The sequence below is a fragment of the Perognathus longimembris genome, chromosome 9 (assembly GCF_023159225.1).
Source record: "Perognathus longimembris pacificus isolate PPM17 chromosome 9, ASM2315922v1, whole genome shotgun sequence".
In the NCBI taxonomy this organism is placed as follows: Eukaryota; Metazoa; Chordata; class Mammalia; order Rodentia; family Heteromyidae; genus Perognathus; species Perognathus longimembris.
In genome coordinates, this window is record NC_063169.1 from 3,126,925 (window position 1) to 3,146,216 (window position 19,292).

The window sequence follows — 19,292 nt, forward strand, 5'->3', positions numbered from 1 at the left end:
CTGGCCACCTAAGCAGCGGAACAAGAGCCATTCAGGACAGGATGTCCTCCTGTCTGTCCCAGCTCACTTAGGTTTGTTCAAATTGACCTCACTCCATGATGACGATTTAGGATTATTTAGGACTGGATGCTACGAATGCGAAAACCCACTTCTCTCTGGGTAAGGATGGACACAGTTGTCTGGGATGGCTCACGTTTTGTAGCAGGCCCGGCCCTCCATGGCACGCATGGGAAATGTCTCCAGTACCTTGATCTGGAGCCTTTCCACCACCTTTAAGACACTAGTCCAGCACTGTCATATTCGACCACCTTTCTACCACAACGATTAAAAAGAACTGAAGTATAATTTTATTCTACTCTGCAACAAGGCCATACATACAAAAGATTTGTTCACTTCATAGATTACCATATTTCACATTTTAATATTAATAACAAAGACATAAATGATCAATTCCTGAGTAAAATAGAACGTATTGCTAATAATACATTACCATAGCATAGAAACATAATCAAAGTGACCATTTACAAGTGGTATGGTAGAACAGTGATACAATCTGAATGTAAGGAAATTTGTAATCCATAACAAAGAACCCCGCACGCCCCTGTTGCCCGGATTGGCTGTCCAGGTTAATTATCAGTAGTAAAAAACAAGACCAAGGAGTTACCCGCAGCAAGGGAACGCTGGATTCCCTTGAAGAAATGGAAGCCTGGACGCTAGTTAACCTTTGGGACATACAAAAATGTTCACTTAAAAAAATGCCAGTCACGAGGAAGATAACCCGGTTGAGTGTAAGACGGAGGACGTTCTTCATGATGCCGTGAAGCTGTGGATCTCATCGGCGGAAAAGCCGAGACCGTGCAGCAACCTGAAAAGCAAGTGCAAAGTGTGAGGACCCGAGAGCCATGTTCATCTTCACACCACAGGACATTTTTATTTTCCACTCCATTAGGTAATTTTAACGTAACTTTTACTCTTAAAAATGACAATTTTTTTTTTTTTTTTTGCCAGTCCTGGGCCTTGGACTCAGGGCCTGAGCACTGTCCCTGGCTTCTTCCCGCTCAAGGCTAGCACTCTGCCACTTGAGCCACAGCGCCGCTTCTGGCCGTTTTCTGTATATGTGGTGCTGGGGAATCGAACCTAGGGCCTCGTGTATCCGAAGCAGGCACTCTTGCCACTAGGCTATATCCCCAGCCCAAAAATGACAATTTTTTAACACCATCAAATGACCAGTGTTCCAGGTTTCATTTGTTCATAAATGTCATGACTTTTTAAGTCATTTGGGTCAATGTCCTCACTGCAGTAGACTCACGAGAGGCAGCTAAGGAATCTTTCAGGTGTGTTTTGATCGTGAGAACTTTCTCTCCTCCCTTGGTCCTCCACCCCCCGCCATTTCTTGCAATGTATTTTTTTGAAAAAAAATCCAGCAAGTTTGTTGCCACCACTGCTTTGCAGTACCTGTCACGTTTCTCAGTAACAGGTTGCGACGTTGCCTCCTTTCCCAAACTGAACAACTGTGTCACCAGCCTCATGAAGGTTTAATGCTGTCCGACAAGGCCAGCTCGCAACGGCACCCAACACACAGCTGCCTCTGTGACATCCTAGTAAATGCGGATGACATTCTACTCTGACCCCTGATGCTCTCGTCATTTTTTGTCCGGGAGATTTCTGCTTGTGGTATGTAGTTACACAGAAGTTTGGCTCATCAGGGAAAGGCAGAACAGATGCTTGATTTCTGTTTCTCTTTATCCACCAGTTTGCAAAGTAAGGGATTGGGTCCAGCACGCTGCCCTCGCTTTCCGTCCTCTGAAATGCAGTTCACCTTGGGGAGGAGCACAGATGGCGACAAGCCCGCAGAAGTGGCTCTGTCTAGAAGGCTCTGGGAAGCCACCGCCTGCCTTCCACGCGCGCCGGGCCGCACGTCGCTGCTGCCTTCAGCGCTTCGCGTGCACTGCAATGCTGGTTCTTTGGTTCCACTTCCTGGGTGGCAAGTGGCTGTAGGTGGGTGGCGGCTGGCACTTCCCCAGCTCGCTCCCAGCGGCCGCGTGGCATGGGAGCGCTCACGAGCCGGGCCCCGCCGACCTTCCGCCTGGCCCGCCGCGGCCGGGGCCTTCACTCCAGCCAAGCCGGTCCAGTCCAGGCTTCTGATCCCCCCGCCCCCGCCCTTCATGGAGCTGCCCCTCCCCGTCTCCTGGCCGGGCTTCCCAGCCGGCATCAAAGCACCCACCTCCCGCCACGCGGGTCCCCTCCCCTCGTCATGCAGCGAGGGAGGGATGAGGCCCCTGACTGGCCCTGACAATCATCTCGTGCTCAGGGAGAGCGCGTCCAGGGCAGAGCTCTGCTCGCCCTCCTGTTTCCCCAGTCGCTCTTGCGGGTCTTTAGGCTGAGGTTGTTTTATTCGTCTCTATAATAAACGGGCAGCTAGGGAGCCAAGTCATCATGAGCCATGTGTCTTTATTAAACGGGGGGCGGGGGGCTTCTGAGTCTTCTGCTGTTGTTCGTTCACACAAACTGACAAAGGTCCACCAAATACTGACAGTGTGAGGCGGCAACGCAGTTCCACCCCCCCCCACCCCGCCTCCCCCCGTCCAGGGGGACTGGACTCGCCCCCGGAGTCCTTCCTAGAGAGGCACGGCGCATTCCCGTCCTATGTAATCCTCCTCCCACGTCTCTACATTGCTTCTGCTCCACACGGCCCCCCACCCTGCACCCGCGTGAGGATGGACCGTCCCGTTTCCCCACGCTGCGATGCACTGCTGAAACGAGGCGCCCCAGGGAGACCTCCGCTCCCGCCACCGGGCACGCGCCCCCCCCCCCCCGTCACCCCCGTCCCCCCGGTCCCCGCACTCACCCCACCCCGCGCTCGGTGAACGGCGCCGGCCCACAAATGCACAGGAGGACTTTGGAGTTCTCCAGACTCCTCTTCAAGAACTCAGAAAGAAGAGCCGGCGAAATGAGCCCTCGCTTGCCGCGCCATTCCAAAGCAGGTGCTGAGAGAACAAATTCAACGTCAAATCTAGGGAGAAGAATCAGTTTTTAAAACATGGATTTAAGTTAGCGCATTTCAAACCCAAGAAGACGCTCCCCGAGAAAACAGTTGGGCAAGCTCCCCTTCCCACGGGCCTGGAGGGCGGAGGAACGCGGCAGCCCAAACCATCGAGGACAGGACGTGGATGCAGGATGAGCCTTTGCTACGGGTAAGTAATTTGGCGTCTTCGTTTACCTCAGGAGTCAAGACGTAGGGAAGGGTGATTTGGTCGACCATTTAAAGCGTCTATCTTTAAACGCTCACAGACATGAACACTCCAAAGTGCTTCAGCTAGCAGCTTCTACGTTCCTTTCACACACAGCACTACAATGATGCTCTGACGGAATGGCATTGCCAGGCTTCTCCAGCCCCAGTACCCTTCCCCTCGGTGCTCTGCGGCCACCCCCGCCGACCACGTGAGGACCACTCCACGCCCACGAGCTCCGAGGGCTGGGATCAGGCCGTGCGTGCCTGTGTGCGTGCAGGAAGACAGCAGCACTGAGTGCTCTTCTGTGAGAATGCTTAGAGTGTTGTCTAATTAATCATGTCTAAGCGTAACACAGAGCTTTCCTATGACCCAGCAATCCCACTCCTGGCCATTTACCCAAATGATCACAAACCAGCCTGCATTAAAGCCACCAGCACAACCATGTTCACTACAGCATTGTTTACCATAGCCAAGACATGCAACCAACCCAGATGCCCCTCAGTGAATGAACAGATCTGGAAAATGTGGTGAATGTACAGAATGGAACTCTAAGCTTCCAGCAGAAAGAAGGACATCGCCCCATTCATAAGGAAATGGGCCTGGGAAACATTATTTTAAGCAAAGTAAGGCAGACCCTAAGAAACATAGGCTGCATGGTTTATCTCATTTGTAGTGAGTAGAATGCACCTATAAATCCATAAATCAATCCAATGGATAGTAAAAGACAAATAATGACTCTGGAATTGTTTTCTATTGACCATACCAGCATTTCTGCTGGAGGTACCCAGGATACTCAAGCTAGGGCTGTGAGTGTTAACACAAACAAACAAACACGAGCCCCTGGGGAAGGTCACCATGGGTAACAGCAGACTGAAGGCTCTAAGAAACCCTGTGCCATGTCTCTGCTCATCCATCCTCACCTCACCCTTTACCCTATTACACAAGGAAGCGTGGGATTGTAAAACTGACTACACACTGGAACGTTTCCAGTGAAACTCAACTCAGTATAATATACATTTAAATAATTACACTGCATAGATTTTATCAAAGAGCATTTTTCAGGGGGTCGAGGGAGATATGAGCATTAGTTATGTTTAGAGAATTATGTTAGTTTACTTTTTCCTTTGAAGAGGAGGCTTCCTGACCGATTCAAAGCTTCAACCACAGGAGCCGAGGCTCATACTTACTATGAACATATGAATATATAAATTTAAGAATGAATACCAATGCAATACCTTTCATTTTCAAATGCTAATTTCTCCAATTGGCTTCTCCAAATTATATCATCTTCTGTTTTATTGAAGAACATCAACTTTATCTTCCTTAAAAAAAAAAGAAACCTCATTAAACATAACTAATTATATTTAAAATATGCACAAGTGGAGAGACTAAAGTGAATGCATTTTTAATACAATATAGGTAACCAAAATTATAAAAAACTGAAATGAGATAATAAAGCAAGTTAACTAGGACTTGAGGAGGCAGAGTAAGAAATGATAAATGAGGGAATGACAATAAGTTATTATGGTCCAGTGAATGATCAATTTAGAATACCTTAGGTTAATAAAACAGTCTCCTAAGCAACAGTAATTAGAGATAAAATTACATACCTGAGACTGGGTATATTAGTCAAAGCATAATTCAGAATTTTAACCATTGGTGTGAAGCCTGTTCCAGCTGCCAATAAAAAGAGATCTTCTAATTCCTGGAGTTGGGATATTTTAAAACTGCCCTCAGGACTGCTTACAGAAACAAAATCTCCTAAACAATAAAATATAAACTAAATCAGAAAAACAAAACAAAACAAAAACCCAGAAGGGAAACTGAGAAGGCTAAAAGTAGCTGCATTTAGAAAGCTGATGAGTAACACCATGGCTATTTAAGCTGCAGACATGTGAACAAAGTTTAAGGTGTATCAGGAGTTCTAGAGTAATCTTGGCCAGGCCTCTCAGTATGTATGGATTAAATCATTATAATAATAATAATAATGAGACTTTACTACATCTACTACATCATTTCCCACAGTTCTTTTCTCCAACAAGCTGAGGTCAAAACTTTACACATTACTAGGAAGTATTAATCCACAGGTGCACAGTACAGGTCTGACTACTAACCTACATTATAAGCACCTCAGAAGCAGATCTGTGTAGGCCTGTGTCACATGGTACAAGGCAGAGAAGAAATACCTCCTGGTCATCAGCTGATAGGATTGGTAGGAGGGAAATGAAATAGGAATGTTCTCAAAGATTTTATGTTAGTATGTGCTAACTTCTCCATGAAGCTTTTGAAAAGACCTACTGATTAGAACAAAGAAGGCTGAGTCTGCTGAGTTTCATTCCTAAGAAAACAAAGCAGGATTGGCAAGCGGCAGGCTATGCTTGGACTGCCTTCCAGTCAGAAGGCACTGGCACTGGGGGCATTGGCCGCACAGGGCACACCACCACCACCAGTAAGGAAGCGACAGCCAGGGCACACTCAAAACTTGCCAGTGCAACTTTAAAACAAAAACTAAAGCTGTGCATGTTATTTCTAAATAAGTTCAAATTCTCTAGCTTCAAACACTAGGATGTTCAGAGTTTTTCATTTGTTTTTCACTGCTAGATAGTAAGAAATTTGCAGCAATTGATGAATTAAGAATTTAAAGTAACAGAAACTTATTACATCTTGAAAGAGACCAGAATGTCTGTAGAAAACAGAAGATGATGTGTAATAAGAACTCCTCAACATGAAGTTAATGTGACTCCATCCATCCATCCACCCACCCATCCGTCCATCCGCCCACATCCATCCATCCAATCACCCATCCATCATCCATCCACCCATCCATCCATCCACCCATCCATCCATCCATCCATCCACCCAACCATCCATCCACCCATCCACCCACTCACCCACCCATCCATCTGCCCACACATCCATCCACCCAACCACCCATCCATCGATCCTTTCATCCACCCATCCACCCATCCATCCATCCACCCAACCATCCATCCATCCATCCACACATCCATCTACCCATCCATCCATCCGCCCACACATCTATCCACCCAACCACCCACCCACCCACCCATCCATCCACCGATCCATCCACTGATCCATCCACCAATCTATCCACCGATCCATCCATCAACCCACCCATCTATCCATCCACCCATTCATCCACCCATCCACCCACCCATCCATCCACCCACCCACCCATCCACCCACCCAGCCATCCATCCACCCATCCATCCACACACCCATCCACCCATCCGTCCATCCGCCCACATCCATCCATCCAATCACCCATCCATCCATCCACCCACCTATCCATTCATCCACCCATCCACCCACCCACCCACCCATCCATCCATCCACCCAGCCATCCACCCATCCATCCACCCACTCATCCACCCACCCACCCATCCATCCATCCATCCATCCATCCTATTAACTGGCTCTTCCATGGAGCCCAGGCTGGCCTCCAGCTTGATCCTCCTGCCTCAGCCTCCCAAGTTCTGGGACTAAATGTACCCACCACTCTCAGCTTAACTTGGAGCCTTTATCCAGAACCCCAGCCCTTACAATATCACAAAGTTGCTTAGAGCCAGGCAAGATAACCAAATACTAACCACCTCTGCCAGAGATTAAAGTGCACATGTCAAAATGGATACCTAGTATCTGGAGTTAACTTCCCAGAGTTCAGTGATGTACCCCGTGTACTGCCAATGATACCTTAGAAAGAGGACACATCTGCCACTGGCAGACAGGAGAAGGGACACCCAAAGGCCTATTGGGTGCTACCTGACATGTTGGATGCTGGAAATAAATGTAAGTATGCCTTTGACTCAGATATTGTAAAGAGGAAATGTCCCTTCACCTAGTGGGGCTATGAACAGACTGTCACTGAGTGACTGAGAGGGGGGAGCTTCATAAAGAAGTGATATTTAGCTGGGTAATGGTGGCTCATGCCTGAGATCCTATCTGCTCAGGAGGCTGAGATCTGAGAACTACGATTCGAAGCCAGCCCAGGCAGGAAAGTCCATGAGACTCTTATCTCCAATTAACTACCACAAAACCAGAAGTGGTGCTGCGGCTCAAAGTTGTAGAGTACTGGGCTGGGGATATAGCCTAGTGGCAAGAGTGCCTGCCTCGGATACACGAGGCCCTAGGTTCGATTCCCCAGCACCACATATACAGAAAACGGCCAGAAGCGGCGCTGTGGCTCAAGTGGCAGAGTGCTAGCCTTGAGCAAAAAGAAGCCAGGGACAGTGCTCAGGCCCTGAGTCCAAGGCCCAGGACTGGCCAAAAAAAAGTTGTAGAGTACTAACCTTGAACAAAAAAGTGCAAGAACAGCACCCAGGCCATGGGTTCAAGCCCCATGAGTGATTAATACAAACAAACAAAAAAGAAGTAGTATTTGGTTTGTTTTGCTTATTTTACCAAAGGTCATTTGACAAGAGAAAGGGTGGATGGAGGCTGAGTAAGGGCCCTACATGTCCCATCAACACGGAGAGCAAGTCTGTAGGACTTCCTATAACACAAATATTTCTGAACAGCAAGAGGTGAGCTGGAAAGATCATGAAAGTCTTTGCAGGCCCCACAGAAATAACCACTACCAGCAATGGGGACCTGTGCGTCTTCAAAGCCAGAGCCAGAGCCGTAGGATTCAATCTGTTCTCCAGCCAGAAAGAACTGGAAAGTGCAGATAAACAGGAAGACACTACTTCAAGACAACATGGGAGGGAGGCCAGCAAGAGGTGAAGGCAAAAAGGCTAAGTGCCAGGTTCTAGAGGGTGGCAAAGGAGTAGAGGGGAAGACAGACTCAGTGGCCCGCGGTGGCTGTCTGGAGCAGGAGGGCGAAGGTGGGAAGATGCGGGAGCGACCGCGGGTCTCCACGGTACAGGAGAACCGCGATGACGTGAGGCGAGAGGGGACCTGGGCTGCAGACCAGCCGAGGTTGGGATAACCAGAGGGCAAGTCCCCGGGGCTCGAGCCCAAAGTGGGGTGAGAAACTGCAGAACCACTCACCCATCTGAAGACGATCAAGCTCCTGTGTGAAGAGGCCAGAAGGATAAATTTTGATCAAAAAGTAGATGTATTTATTGTCAGGAAGAAGGGGTTCTTTGAACTCTGAGACTAAGGAGTCAGATACAGGTGTATATGGCTTTACTATTTCTGTACCTAGAAAAAAACAAGACAGAGAAATTATCCTAAAGATCCAAAATCCTAAAAAGCTCTTATAAGCGAAACTAATACGTATATAGTTCTAAATATCTGCTCTGTAGCCATGTACTACATATATTTACATATACTTCTGCTTATACTTGCTGAAAGAATTTTTTTTTTTTTTTTTTTTTGGCCAGTCCTAGGCCATGAACTCAGGGCCTGAGCACTGTCCCGGGCTTCTTTTTTGCTCAAGGCTAGCACTCTGCCACTTGAGCCACAGCGCCACTTCTGGCCATTTTCTGTATATGTGGTGCTGAGGAATCAAACCCAGGGCCTCATGTATATGAGGCAGGCCCTCTTGCCACTAGGCCATATCCCCAGCCCCTTGCTGAAAGAATTTTAACAGATCAAAACCTTCTCATAACATAATCTATTTTTATTAAATAGGGTCTAAAATTAAAAAGACAGATGATAACGTATTTAGATACTCATCTATTTTATGAGCATATAAACTCAGTGATGGGTCAGAACAAAAATGGCATGAAAGAGGCTGGGAATGGGGCTTGGTGGTAGAGCGCTTGCCTAGCAAGCAGGAGGCCCTGGGTTCCATTCCTCAGGACCACGTACATAGAAAAAGCATAGTGCTGTGGTGAGCTGCAGCTCAAGTGGCAGAGCGCTAGCCTTGAGGAAATGAAGCGCAGGGACTGTGCCCAGGCCCCGGGTTCAAGCCCCAGCAAAAAAAAAAAGTCATCAAAGGTTTTCCAAAGTGATGTAAGAAGATATCTACATAGTTTTTAATTATAATTTTAATTATATGTATATCAAATTTAATTATAGCAATTGCCAATGAGATCATTTGGAGAAAGGAAGACATTTAATTTTTTATTTTATGTATTTGAATTGATTTAACACATTAACATTTGCTATTTTGCTAAATGAGCAAAATACCAATCCAACTATTTCTAAGAAAATATTATATTTTTAAAGGTAAAATGAAAAGGTCTAACTTAATTTTAGGTAGTTAAATTCCCAAGAGAAGAAACACCACACATGTCAAAGGCCAAAGCCCAGTTCATGGGTCTAGACATGTGCACCATTACTCCACGTGTGAATTAAATAAAGCATGCTGGGGAGAGCGGCGCTGCGGGAGACGTGGCGTCCGTGGGACTCGTGGAGCCCGCTGCGGGGAACACGATGCTGCGGGTGGGAACTGCACCTTTCACAGCTTCGAAGAGGGAACCAAATGACGGACATCATCAAGAAGGGCGTTTAAGACAAGCAAGGGAGGTCATTTCAGGACGGACACAAGGACAAACAGTGTGCACAGCGGCTTGGGAGGCTCTTGTCCTGGCGGCACAGATGAGGAAGCCGCTTAGATGGCCCGGTCGCGTTGAAGGATCCGGACGGTTCTGTGAGCGGTGGACACCAGTGACCGCTCGGACAGGAGCCCCTGGCAGGCAGGGGTCTCGGGGGAGGAGCACGGCTGCCCCCTCACCTTGCTCCTTCAGGGCTGTCACAGTGCTAAGCCACAGCCCCGGGAGCGAGCTCTGCCAGGGCACCCGTGCCACAGGGTAACCAGGCACCGGGGGTCCCAACGGGTCGGGGACACGGCGTCTCCAAGCCTCGTGCTGACCACACGGACCCGGCCAACACGCAGCACGCACTCATGGGTCAGCAGTCTCTTGAGCCAAGCGCCCCACCCGCCATGGTCAGCTCGAGAGGCAAGCACCTTACCCGCCATGGTTAGCTCGAGAGCCAAGCGCCCTACCCGCCATGGTCAGCTCGAGAGCCAAGCGCCCTACCCGCCATGGTCAGCTCGAGAGCCAAGCGCCCCACCCGCCATGGTCAGCTCGAGAGCCAAGCGCCCTACCCGCCATGGTCAGCTCGAGAGCCAAGCGCCCTACCCGCCATGGTCAGCTCGAGAGCCAAGCGCCCTACCCGCCATGGTCAGCTCGAGAGGCAAGCGCCTCACCCGCCATGGTCAGCTCGAGAGCCAAGCGCCCTACCCGCCATGGTCAGCTCGAGAGCCAAGCGCCTGGGCCACCATGGTCAGCTCGAGAGCCAAGCGCCCTACCCGCCATGGTCAGCTCGAGAGCCAAGCACCTTACCCGCCATGGTCAGCTCGAGAGCCAAGCGCCTTACCCGCGATCGTTAGCTTGAGGTAAACGTGGTGCCCGACAGGCACCTGCAGGTGAGTGTCCGGAGGCAGCGCCACGCGGAAGAGCCTCGTGTCGGGAGTAACGTCTGCCTTGGAAACCAGCCGGCACTTCCTGTAGTAGAGACCTGGAGAGCAAAGCGTTACGTCCTAAGGAGTTCAAGCCGCTTCCCTCGGCTCGCTTCGTAAGCGATTCCTTCTTTCCAATGACACAGACTGCGTGTGTGAAGAGGACACAGTGCACTTTAGGACACGCGGGAGGCTGGGAGGGGCAGATCGCCTCCCACTGCGAAGGCTGTGACCGCGCGGGGGCTTGCTAACAGGGTAGCACTTGGGGTCTCCACTCAAGCTGTTACCGAACGGTTTTGTGAGACCTGAGTCCTAGACAGTATAACCTGAAGTTCACCCTCGGTGAGACCACACAAAGCGCAAGTCCTTCCACAGACACGAGGGTCCCCTCAGACCCCCCGGAGGGAGGGAGATGCCGGAGGCTCCGGGCAAACACCCCGCCATCTTCTCAATGCCACCGCTCTACCACTGCCACCCCCCCACCCCCCATCAGGGGCGGGGAGCAAGCCCAGAACCCGAGAGCGCCGCGCACCTGCCCCGCTCCTCGGCGTCAGCGAGCCGTGCTTCTCCAGGGGACGGCCCAGACGCTCCCAGGGCGTGCACTCGCTCTTCTTAAGGATAATCTCTATTTTCCCCACGTTCTCAACAACCCGCACTGAAAGAAGAGGACATTCCCGCCGTATCATTAATACCACGTATGATGTTATCTTACGAGGCTTTTCAAACAGCCAGGACGTTCTGACTTCATACAATGACACTGATACTTTGTGAGAAAAGTAAGATTTAGTTTACACTTTCACTAGAATTATATGATATTAATTCACCTTACTTTAGAATGGTCCCCAGTAAATATGGAATTAGTTTAGTAAAGTACCTGTGAATCTATGATAGTTAAAAAAAAACCTTTTAAATTTTCTTTTGATTAAAATAGTTTAGTTGTGTGTGTGTGTGTGTGTGTGTGTGTCACTGGCTGGCTGCCTGTGTGTCTGTGTGTGTATTGCTAGATGACCATGGCTCACGTCTGTAATCCTACTCAGGAGGCTGAGATCTGAGGATCAAGGTTCAAAGCCAGGCTAAGTAGGAAAGTCCATGAGATGCTTAATTTGAATTAATAACCAAAAAAGCCAAATAGAGCTCAAAGTGGTCCAAGCCCTAGAACGGCACACAAAAAAACTAAGTGTGTGTATATTGCGTGTGTGCATATATATTTAATATCCATATATTAGTATCTATATATGTATCTATATGCATATATCTATATATGTATGTATATATAATTATATGTACATATATATGTAGACGTCAATATGTTGATTTTAACTTGAGTCACTGAAGATGCTTTTAAAGATATAAAGATATAAAACATTTTACCTCCTGGGTGGACTGAACCTAGGGTTTTCTGTCCTTTAGGTAAGCACTCCATTGCTAAGCTAGTTCCTTCAGAAACAATGTATCTGTTTGCCTGCACCACAAACTCTAAACCTAGCAACAATGTAACATGTCAAAGTAGATTAGCCAGAGAAGGTCAATTACATGATCACTACTTTGAGGCAGAATGCTGTCTTTCCATCTGCAGGAGGCATTCTGACCTAGAGAAATGTCCTGGGTGGGTGGGTGTCTAGAAACCTTAAGGGGCTCAGGGGCTGCGTGTGTGTGTATGTGTGTGTCTGGAAACCTTAGACCAGGGGCTCAGGGGCTGCCTGTGTGTGTGTGTGTGTATGTGTGTGTGTGTGTGTGTGTGTGTGTAACAACATGGTGTCTGTCAACAAAGCCACTTAAACAGGGCATCTAAGAAAACAAACAGGCTAGGGCTGTGATTGAGAAGGCAGAGAGGAGGGCAAAGGAAGAACAAAGAGGAGGCAGCGGTTGTTTGGGTTTTGTTTTTATTGGTGCCAGCCCTGGGGCTTGAACTCAGGGCCTGGGCACTGCTCCTGAGATTCGTTTTCTCAAAGATGGCTCTCTACCACTTGAGCCCCAGTGATACTTGGAGCTTTTTCTGGGTAGTTTTATTAGACAGTAGTCTCACAGATTTTTCCAACCCAGGCTGGCTTCAAACCACAATCCTTTTATCTCAGCCTCCTGAGTAGCTGGAATTATAGGCATGAGCCACTAGAAACCAGGAGGAATTGTTTCTTAAGGGTAAGCAAACAGAAAAATAAAGGGATAAGAGAAACAGGGACAAAACATGGGGTGGGGGGGGAAGAGATATTTTTAAATTAATGTATTTGTTTCTACAGAAAACATCATGTATAAAAACTGCTTTAAAACTTTTGAATATATGCAAGAAAATAAGATAAATGATGGGTGTGTGTATGTGTGTGTGTTTGGGTGTATGTGTAAGTATGTATGCACATAAACAGTATTTTGTTTTGACAGCTTACCAGAAAAGTCTTCCTGAACCTCATGGCTTAGCCCTGTGATTAAAAAAAAATTATTTTGTTATAATCAATTCATACAGCTGTGAACACTATGTAAGACCTTTGAACCAAGGGCCTCAAGCTTTTCTGGACTGGTGTTCTACCACTTGAGGAAGACCTTCAGTCTAGCTAGAGTCTCAGAGACTTTTTCTGCCCATGCTAGCTTTGGACCATGAGTCTTTAGATCTTAGGCCAAGTATTGCAAGGTATGAGCCACTGGTGCCCAGCTAAAAATCATTTTTAACATACTATCTCAATATCCTTAAAAAAAAAAAAAAACCTAGGAAAACATTTTCTGAGAGAATAACTAAAAGTCCGATTATTTAACAATACATTTCTTCCATTTTTCTAGTTCTCTCCCTGTAAACTGAGGAATAAGCTGCCAATCCACATCAGTGCCAGGCTGATACCTTACAAGACAAGGAGCAAGCGGTCTTGGCAGGAACGCAGTCCTTGCACACGGGTGGCCAGCGTGTGCATCTGTGCTGCACACACCCAGGCCACGCCCAAGTCCAGCTCACCTTTCCTCACCATTTTCTCAGGAGGCAAAGACCCATCTGATACTAAAATACAAACTCCTGAGCATCTGAGTCTCCACAAACTTCCCAGGTGTGCTGGACACAATGGCCAACAAAAGGAAAACCTCTGACCCTGTGGTCTCCCTCACCGGGAATCATTAGCACAGGTTCAGACAAGTCACAGCAGAGGGTCACAAGAGCCCGGTAGCTACGCCCTTAGGAACACACAAGATGATGCTAAGTGCTGAAATTATTTTCAACATGCCATGTGAAACCATAGGATTTTTTGTTTGTTTGTTTCTCTTGTATCCCCTTCCTGTGGTTGTACCCCTGCTATCACTGTGTCTGATCTTAGTACCCTGGATACTGTATATACATGCATTAGAACTTGGGAAGGAAAAGGGAATATCAAAATCGAGAATGATTCCAAAAGCAATACTTACAAAACCATTTGGTGAGGGAGGAGGTAATAAGTTGGATAAGAAATGTACTCACTGCCTTACATATGGAACTAACCCCTCTGTACTTCACTTTGACAATAAAGGAAAAAAGTTTTTTTTTTTTAACTTCTGGCCCTGTGGAACTTACCAGTCTGGAAGAGAAAACAAGAGACACCTCTGCAGACACCTTTTCTAACCTCACCACGTTGCTATGGTCATCTGACACAGAGAAGCTGACATTATTCCAACCTTTCCCATGCAATACTGGCAAACAAGAGCTTTGCACGTGGACTGGATTCTGCTTCATTGTCCACGTGGGCTGTTTTTCCACTTTCTCTACTCTGACGGAGACACACAAAGCGTCTTGGCCGCTGGGGGACCCAGCCGGCTACGCGTTTCCCTCTGCAGGTTTGCACCCTAGCAGGGGCGTGAAGGCGTGTATTTCCGGGCGCGGGGAGAGGATGGCATCTGAAGGCAGCTAGTCTCGGAGCCAGACTTCTTCAAACCCATACATAACCGTGGCAACTCCACCCCTCCTTGCCCACAACCAATGCCCTCCCCTCCAGCGTCCGCCCTGCGGTGCTGGGGTTCCCTCACCGAGCCTCCCTGGAATGCCTTCCTTGCAATGGTTTGGGGTACTCCCGCGTGAGGAGCCCCTGCCGCTGCCGTGACTCACTAGAAAGCTACAGCGTGAAGAAAATTAGTTACACGGGTATAACAGGCGCTGGCAGGGATTCACTTCCAGAGAAATCACGACAGTACTCAGGACTAATGACACTTTTCACTGTGATCAAGACTCGGCCATAAAGGCGAGTCTACCCTAGCTAACGATGAAGAGAAATGAAACCTTCCTCAGGAAGGATGTGTTTCTAAAGGAGAGCTTTGGGGATTTGCAGCTGGTGAAGATCCACGTTGGTCAAATTCTTCACTCACACAGCAAAGCGGGGTGCAGACGAGCGAGCTGAAGTCTGGGGTTCTAGCCTGTTCCAATTACAAAGGTAACTGAAATGTTCTTGGTGAAGAACACATGTTTAAAAGCACTAAGGTTATATTCTTGTTGCTTTTGTGTGTGTTGCTTGTCCTAACCATAAAATATCACCGTCGTGCCACAAAAGGAGCAAATGATAACATCCCAGAGTCAGGTTCCCAGGGCTGGGAATCAGGGGAGCAATGGGGCGCTGATTCTGGAGTTTACTGCTGGTGTCTCTCCTCTGATAGACCTGGCATCCCCCCCAAACTGCGAAGTCAACTGTCTGGCCAGGGTTTGGGTGGGACCCGAGGCAGCGGAGGAAGGCAGCGCAGAGCTGCAGTCCCGGCCTCGCTGCAGGGAAGGAGCGGGTGGGTGGGAGGCCTCCGGGTGAGCCCCGCCACCGCCTCTCCAGAGCCTTCTTTGTAGGTGCTGAGCTGAAGAGACGTCCCAGAGCTGGGCCCACGGACATTATCCACTCTGATTACATCGACCTGCTCAAGCCTGGGAAGGAGAGACCAGCATGCCACCCGCGAGCAGAACTCGGCCTGACCGGGGCAGCTCACACCTGTAATCCTCGCCTCTCAGGAGACTGAGGCCTGGAGGATTTGGGTTTGACGCCAGCCCGGGGAGAGGGAAGAGGGGGGGATGCCCTCCAAACTGTTTCCAGTTAAAAAGGAAAATGCTGGAGGGGAGGCGTGTCTCAAGTTGTAGAGCACTAGCAAGAAAACCAAGCAAGAGCATAAGGCTCTGAGCTCAAGCCTCAGTACTGACACTGACACACACACACACACACACACACACACACACACACAAAAGAACAACTAAAATGACAGCAACAGAATATAAAATAATACAGTCACCTAGCACCTCGACTGGACATCAAATAATAAGCACAATGAAAGGTAACAAGACAGTCTCAGAAGACACTCACCGATATGTATCAGATATGAAGAGTCCTTCAAAATTGTTTCTGCTCTGAAGGAGCCACCCTGGTGATCAATGATTATTGATTCTAAACTGATATCCTTAAACAGAAAGCAAAGGGAGCGTAATTAAGACGCAGCATTTCTCCAAACCTTACACTAAACTATGATTAGAGTCACCAGTCGAAGGTCTTTGGACTTCCTAAGCCATAACCCAGTTCCTCAAAGAACATATCGCAATTTTCCTTACATATTTGTCTTAATATCTACTTTCCCCAGTAGCTCCTGAGTCATAAACCTCAGGGGCTGCAGAGCATTATTTGGTATCAACCTCACCTGCTAAATAAGCAAGGGGACAAAGAACGAGAATCAGGGCAGACATGAAGATGACTGTGTGTGTTTTCTTATTGGTCTGTACGCCATGCACTGAATACATTCCTTCCGGGCAGAAACTGTCCCTTAGCCGTCGTCTCCAGGAGCCACCCGCGTCACTGTGACGGAAGGACTCGGGGAATGAACAGGCACCGGCTCCGGCAGCCCGGCTGCGGTGACCGAGGCGGCGCAGGCCTGCAGAACGTGAGTTAGGGGAACCCCATGGGCTCGGAAGCAGCAGAATGCTGCCCAGGCCTGACCGTAAACAGCGGCAGTCTCTCTAACCCAAACCTGTGTCCCAGAAATGTGTTCTTAGGGTGAAGTTACTGTGATTCATTTTTGCCATTCATGCTTTAAAAAAAAAAAAAAGGATCATGGGAAAGCACAGAAGGCCTTTTGAGCTGGGCCTGTAGACAGGCCACTCGTGGTTGGCCAGTAAGAACATTCCTTCCAGGCAGGAGCCCTGCACCGCAACACGGAGGGACTCTGGGAAAATCACGGACACTTCCTGCTCCTCCCTACAGCAGGAATATCCTCGCAGAGATGCGGGGAGGAACAAACGAGGGAAGACAGGCAAGGGCACACAGAGGAACTGGCACATGGCTAACGTTTATTGAGTGTCACTGTTTTTCCTCTTGAGTTTTAAAGAAATACTTACCTTCTGCTTAGCATATATGACCACGGTGACCAAAGAGTCTGTTTGGAACCAGTCATAGCTGTAAAGAAGCAAAATGACAATGGTGGTTGACACATATTAAGCCACCAAGTGAACAAGTGTTTAAAATTTACAGGGAGAAGAAATGTATCTTGCTAGGTTACATTTTTCTAAGTAAATAGTGCTCTTAACATGTACAATCTCATTAACAGCTGAACATTATTTATTTTCAAATTAAAACACACTTCCATGTATTTGCATAAAAACAAAATATCACAGACAAGATACTTTTTATAAAGGTTGTCCATCTTCCTATTAAAATCTTCTTTGATCAGATTATAATAAAATACACCATGCTTGTTAAGGAAATCTGCATGCTTATTACTCTCACTCCTCATCCAAGAAATTAACTCATCAAGGTTGTTTAATGGATCAACAATAAAATTTAAGGTAAAACTAAGACCTGTTTTGCTATGACTACTGATCAAATCAGTATTTTTACTGCATTCATCATCTGCATCAGGTAACCATATAGAAAACTGAAAAGGGCATTCTTAGTCCCCTGACTTACTAAAATTGTCCATAAAAAATTTTTACCAAGTATAGCAGAACACTCTGCTAGTATGGTACTGGCAGTGGGGATAAAGGCAGTAAGAGAAAGGACGACAGAGAACGAATATAACACATGTCTGTACTGCTTCATGCTGTGTTAGCAGGTTAAGACAATTAGTATTCAGTTGTCCAATCCATCTTAAAATAGGTCCAATATAAAGTGATAGCTCCATTACATAACTGAATGGCTAAATGAATCATGGTATGGTCACATGATAGAATGAAAACAAAACAAAACTAAACTTTACAAAGTATTCAATCACAAAGGAAAAGAATTCATGCAATGTGTTGTAATGTATTATAAAAGTAGGATAATATAGAAATAGGTATTATGTAAATCAAGCTGGAAGGCATAAGTCAAAATGTCAAGAATATACATCTAAGATTGGTAGGATTGTGAATGTTTTTATTATTTCATTTTATAATTCTTTGTATTTTCCAAATTTTCTATCATGTATATTTTTAATAAATCATGTATAAAGGGTTGATAGTTAAAAGGGATGGAACTTCGGTGGTTAGTGAAAACTGACTTCTTTTTTCCAGTCTTTGGACTTGAACGCACGGCCTGGGCACTGTCCCTGAGCTTGTTTTTGCTCAAAACTAGTGCTCTACCAGTTGAGCCACAGCTCCACTTCTGGCTTTTCTTGGTGGTTAACTGGAGAAAAGGACCTCACGGACTGACTTCAAACTGCAGTCCTCAGCTATTGCTGTCCTGAGTGGCTAGGATTACAGGTGTGAGGCACCAGCACCTGGCTTAAAGCTGACACACAGGAGAGTTCATACTCCAGCAACACCTGATAAATGAGGCAATACAGTTCGTGTGTCAGAAAGCCGTAAAACAGACCCAGAATTTTCTCTTCCTACATGTTTGCATTTTTGTATAAAACTGATAAAACTTTAAAAATGTAAAAGTAAGGGCGGTGTCTACCTTGGAGAGGCGGGGCTTTCTGTGGCAGGTGGATCTGGCCTGTTCGGGAGCAAACCTTCGGAAGGAAACACAAATGACAGCGATAAATCATTGAGACAGCACCGCAAAGCCTGCCTTCTCACTGTGTTCCCACACAGAAGGACATAAGCAACAAACGAGCTGCTCCAAGAATTTCCATGAGCTTAAACTTCCTCTTGCAGCAGCCCCCGCTCCAGGCCCCGCCCATCACTGCCACTCTTCCAAGGCAAACCATTACGGTAACTTTTATTTAACGCTATGACTAGTACTGTTAATTAGTACACCATCATTAGTTCTTGCAATAATACAATGGAATCATAAAATACATTCTTCTGGTCTGGACTTTTGGTCCACCATTATAGACAATAGTTCTTTTATCATTGATTGTGTTTCAACATGTGTTAAAATACGTGGTTACAACACAACAGTTGTTCCAACACACATGTTGTGCCAGCAATTGCTCCCTTTTACTTCTGCATACGATCACACTGCATTAATACACCACCATGTTCGCACACTCCGTGGGTGGGGTTGTTTCGGCGGGGGGGGAGGTCTATGACACTGCGCGTCTCGGTGTGCTGGTGTACTAGTGTATAGTGCTACCACAGCATTGCAGAGCTCAGCTGTTCCACTAACTCAGCAAGGTGGTATTCTTCCTCCACTTTACTCATGCTTGTGGGTCCACTTCAACGAAGCCCTCCACGGACACGCTGAGCTATGAAAGAACTCTCCCTGCAAGCACTAGTTAATGTTTTATGCATCGTTACACCTATTTAGAGTCAGAGTCCCCCCCCCCATTATTGCTGCTAAATGACTAAAATTAAGTGCATCTGT

The 19,292-nt window shown here is 47.3% G+C and overlaps 1 protein-coding gene across 3 annotated transcripts in view; it reads right to left on the reverse strand.

The window, feature by feature from the left end:
* Positions 1-324: 324 nt before the first annotated feature.
* Positions 325-19,292, reverse strand: part of LOC125357016 (cytochrome b5 reductase 4) — a 35,917-nt gene continuing 16,949 nt past the window's right edge. For 2 of the 3 annotated variants that reach the window (XM_048353628.1, XM_048353627.1), the window contains 11 exons: positions 18,441-18,495; positions 16,904-16,961; positions 15,882-15,975; positions 12,987-13,019; positions 11,138-11,260; positions 10,524-10,664; positions 8,244-8,396; positions 4,844-4,994; positions 4,469-4,555; positions 2,849-3,013; positions 325-865 (listed from right to left, as the gene is read on the reverse strand). In XM_048353628.1, coding sequence (XP_048209585.1) covers positions 808-865; positions 2,849-3,013; positions 4,469-4,555; positions 4,844-4,994; positions 8,244-8,396; positions 10,524-10,664; positions 11,138-11,260; positions 12,987-13,019; positions 15,882-15,975; positions 16,904-16,961; positions 18,441-18,495 — 1,118 coding nt within the window. In that variant the 3' untranslated portion in view covers positions 325-807. The remainder of the gene's footprint in view (positions 866-2,848; positions 3,014-4,468; positions 4,556-4,843; positions 4,995-8,243; positions 8,397-10,523; positions 10,665-11,137; positions 11,261-12,986; positions 13,020-15,881; positions 15,976-16,903; positions 16,962-18,440; positions 18,496-19,292) is intronic. The other variant, XR_007212043.1, reaches the window with a different exon arrangement.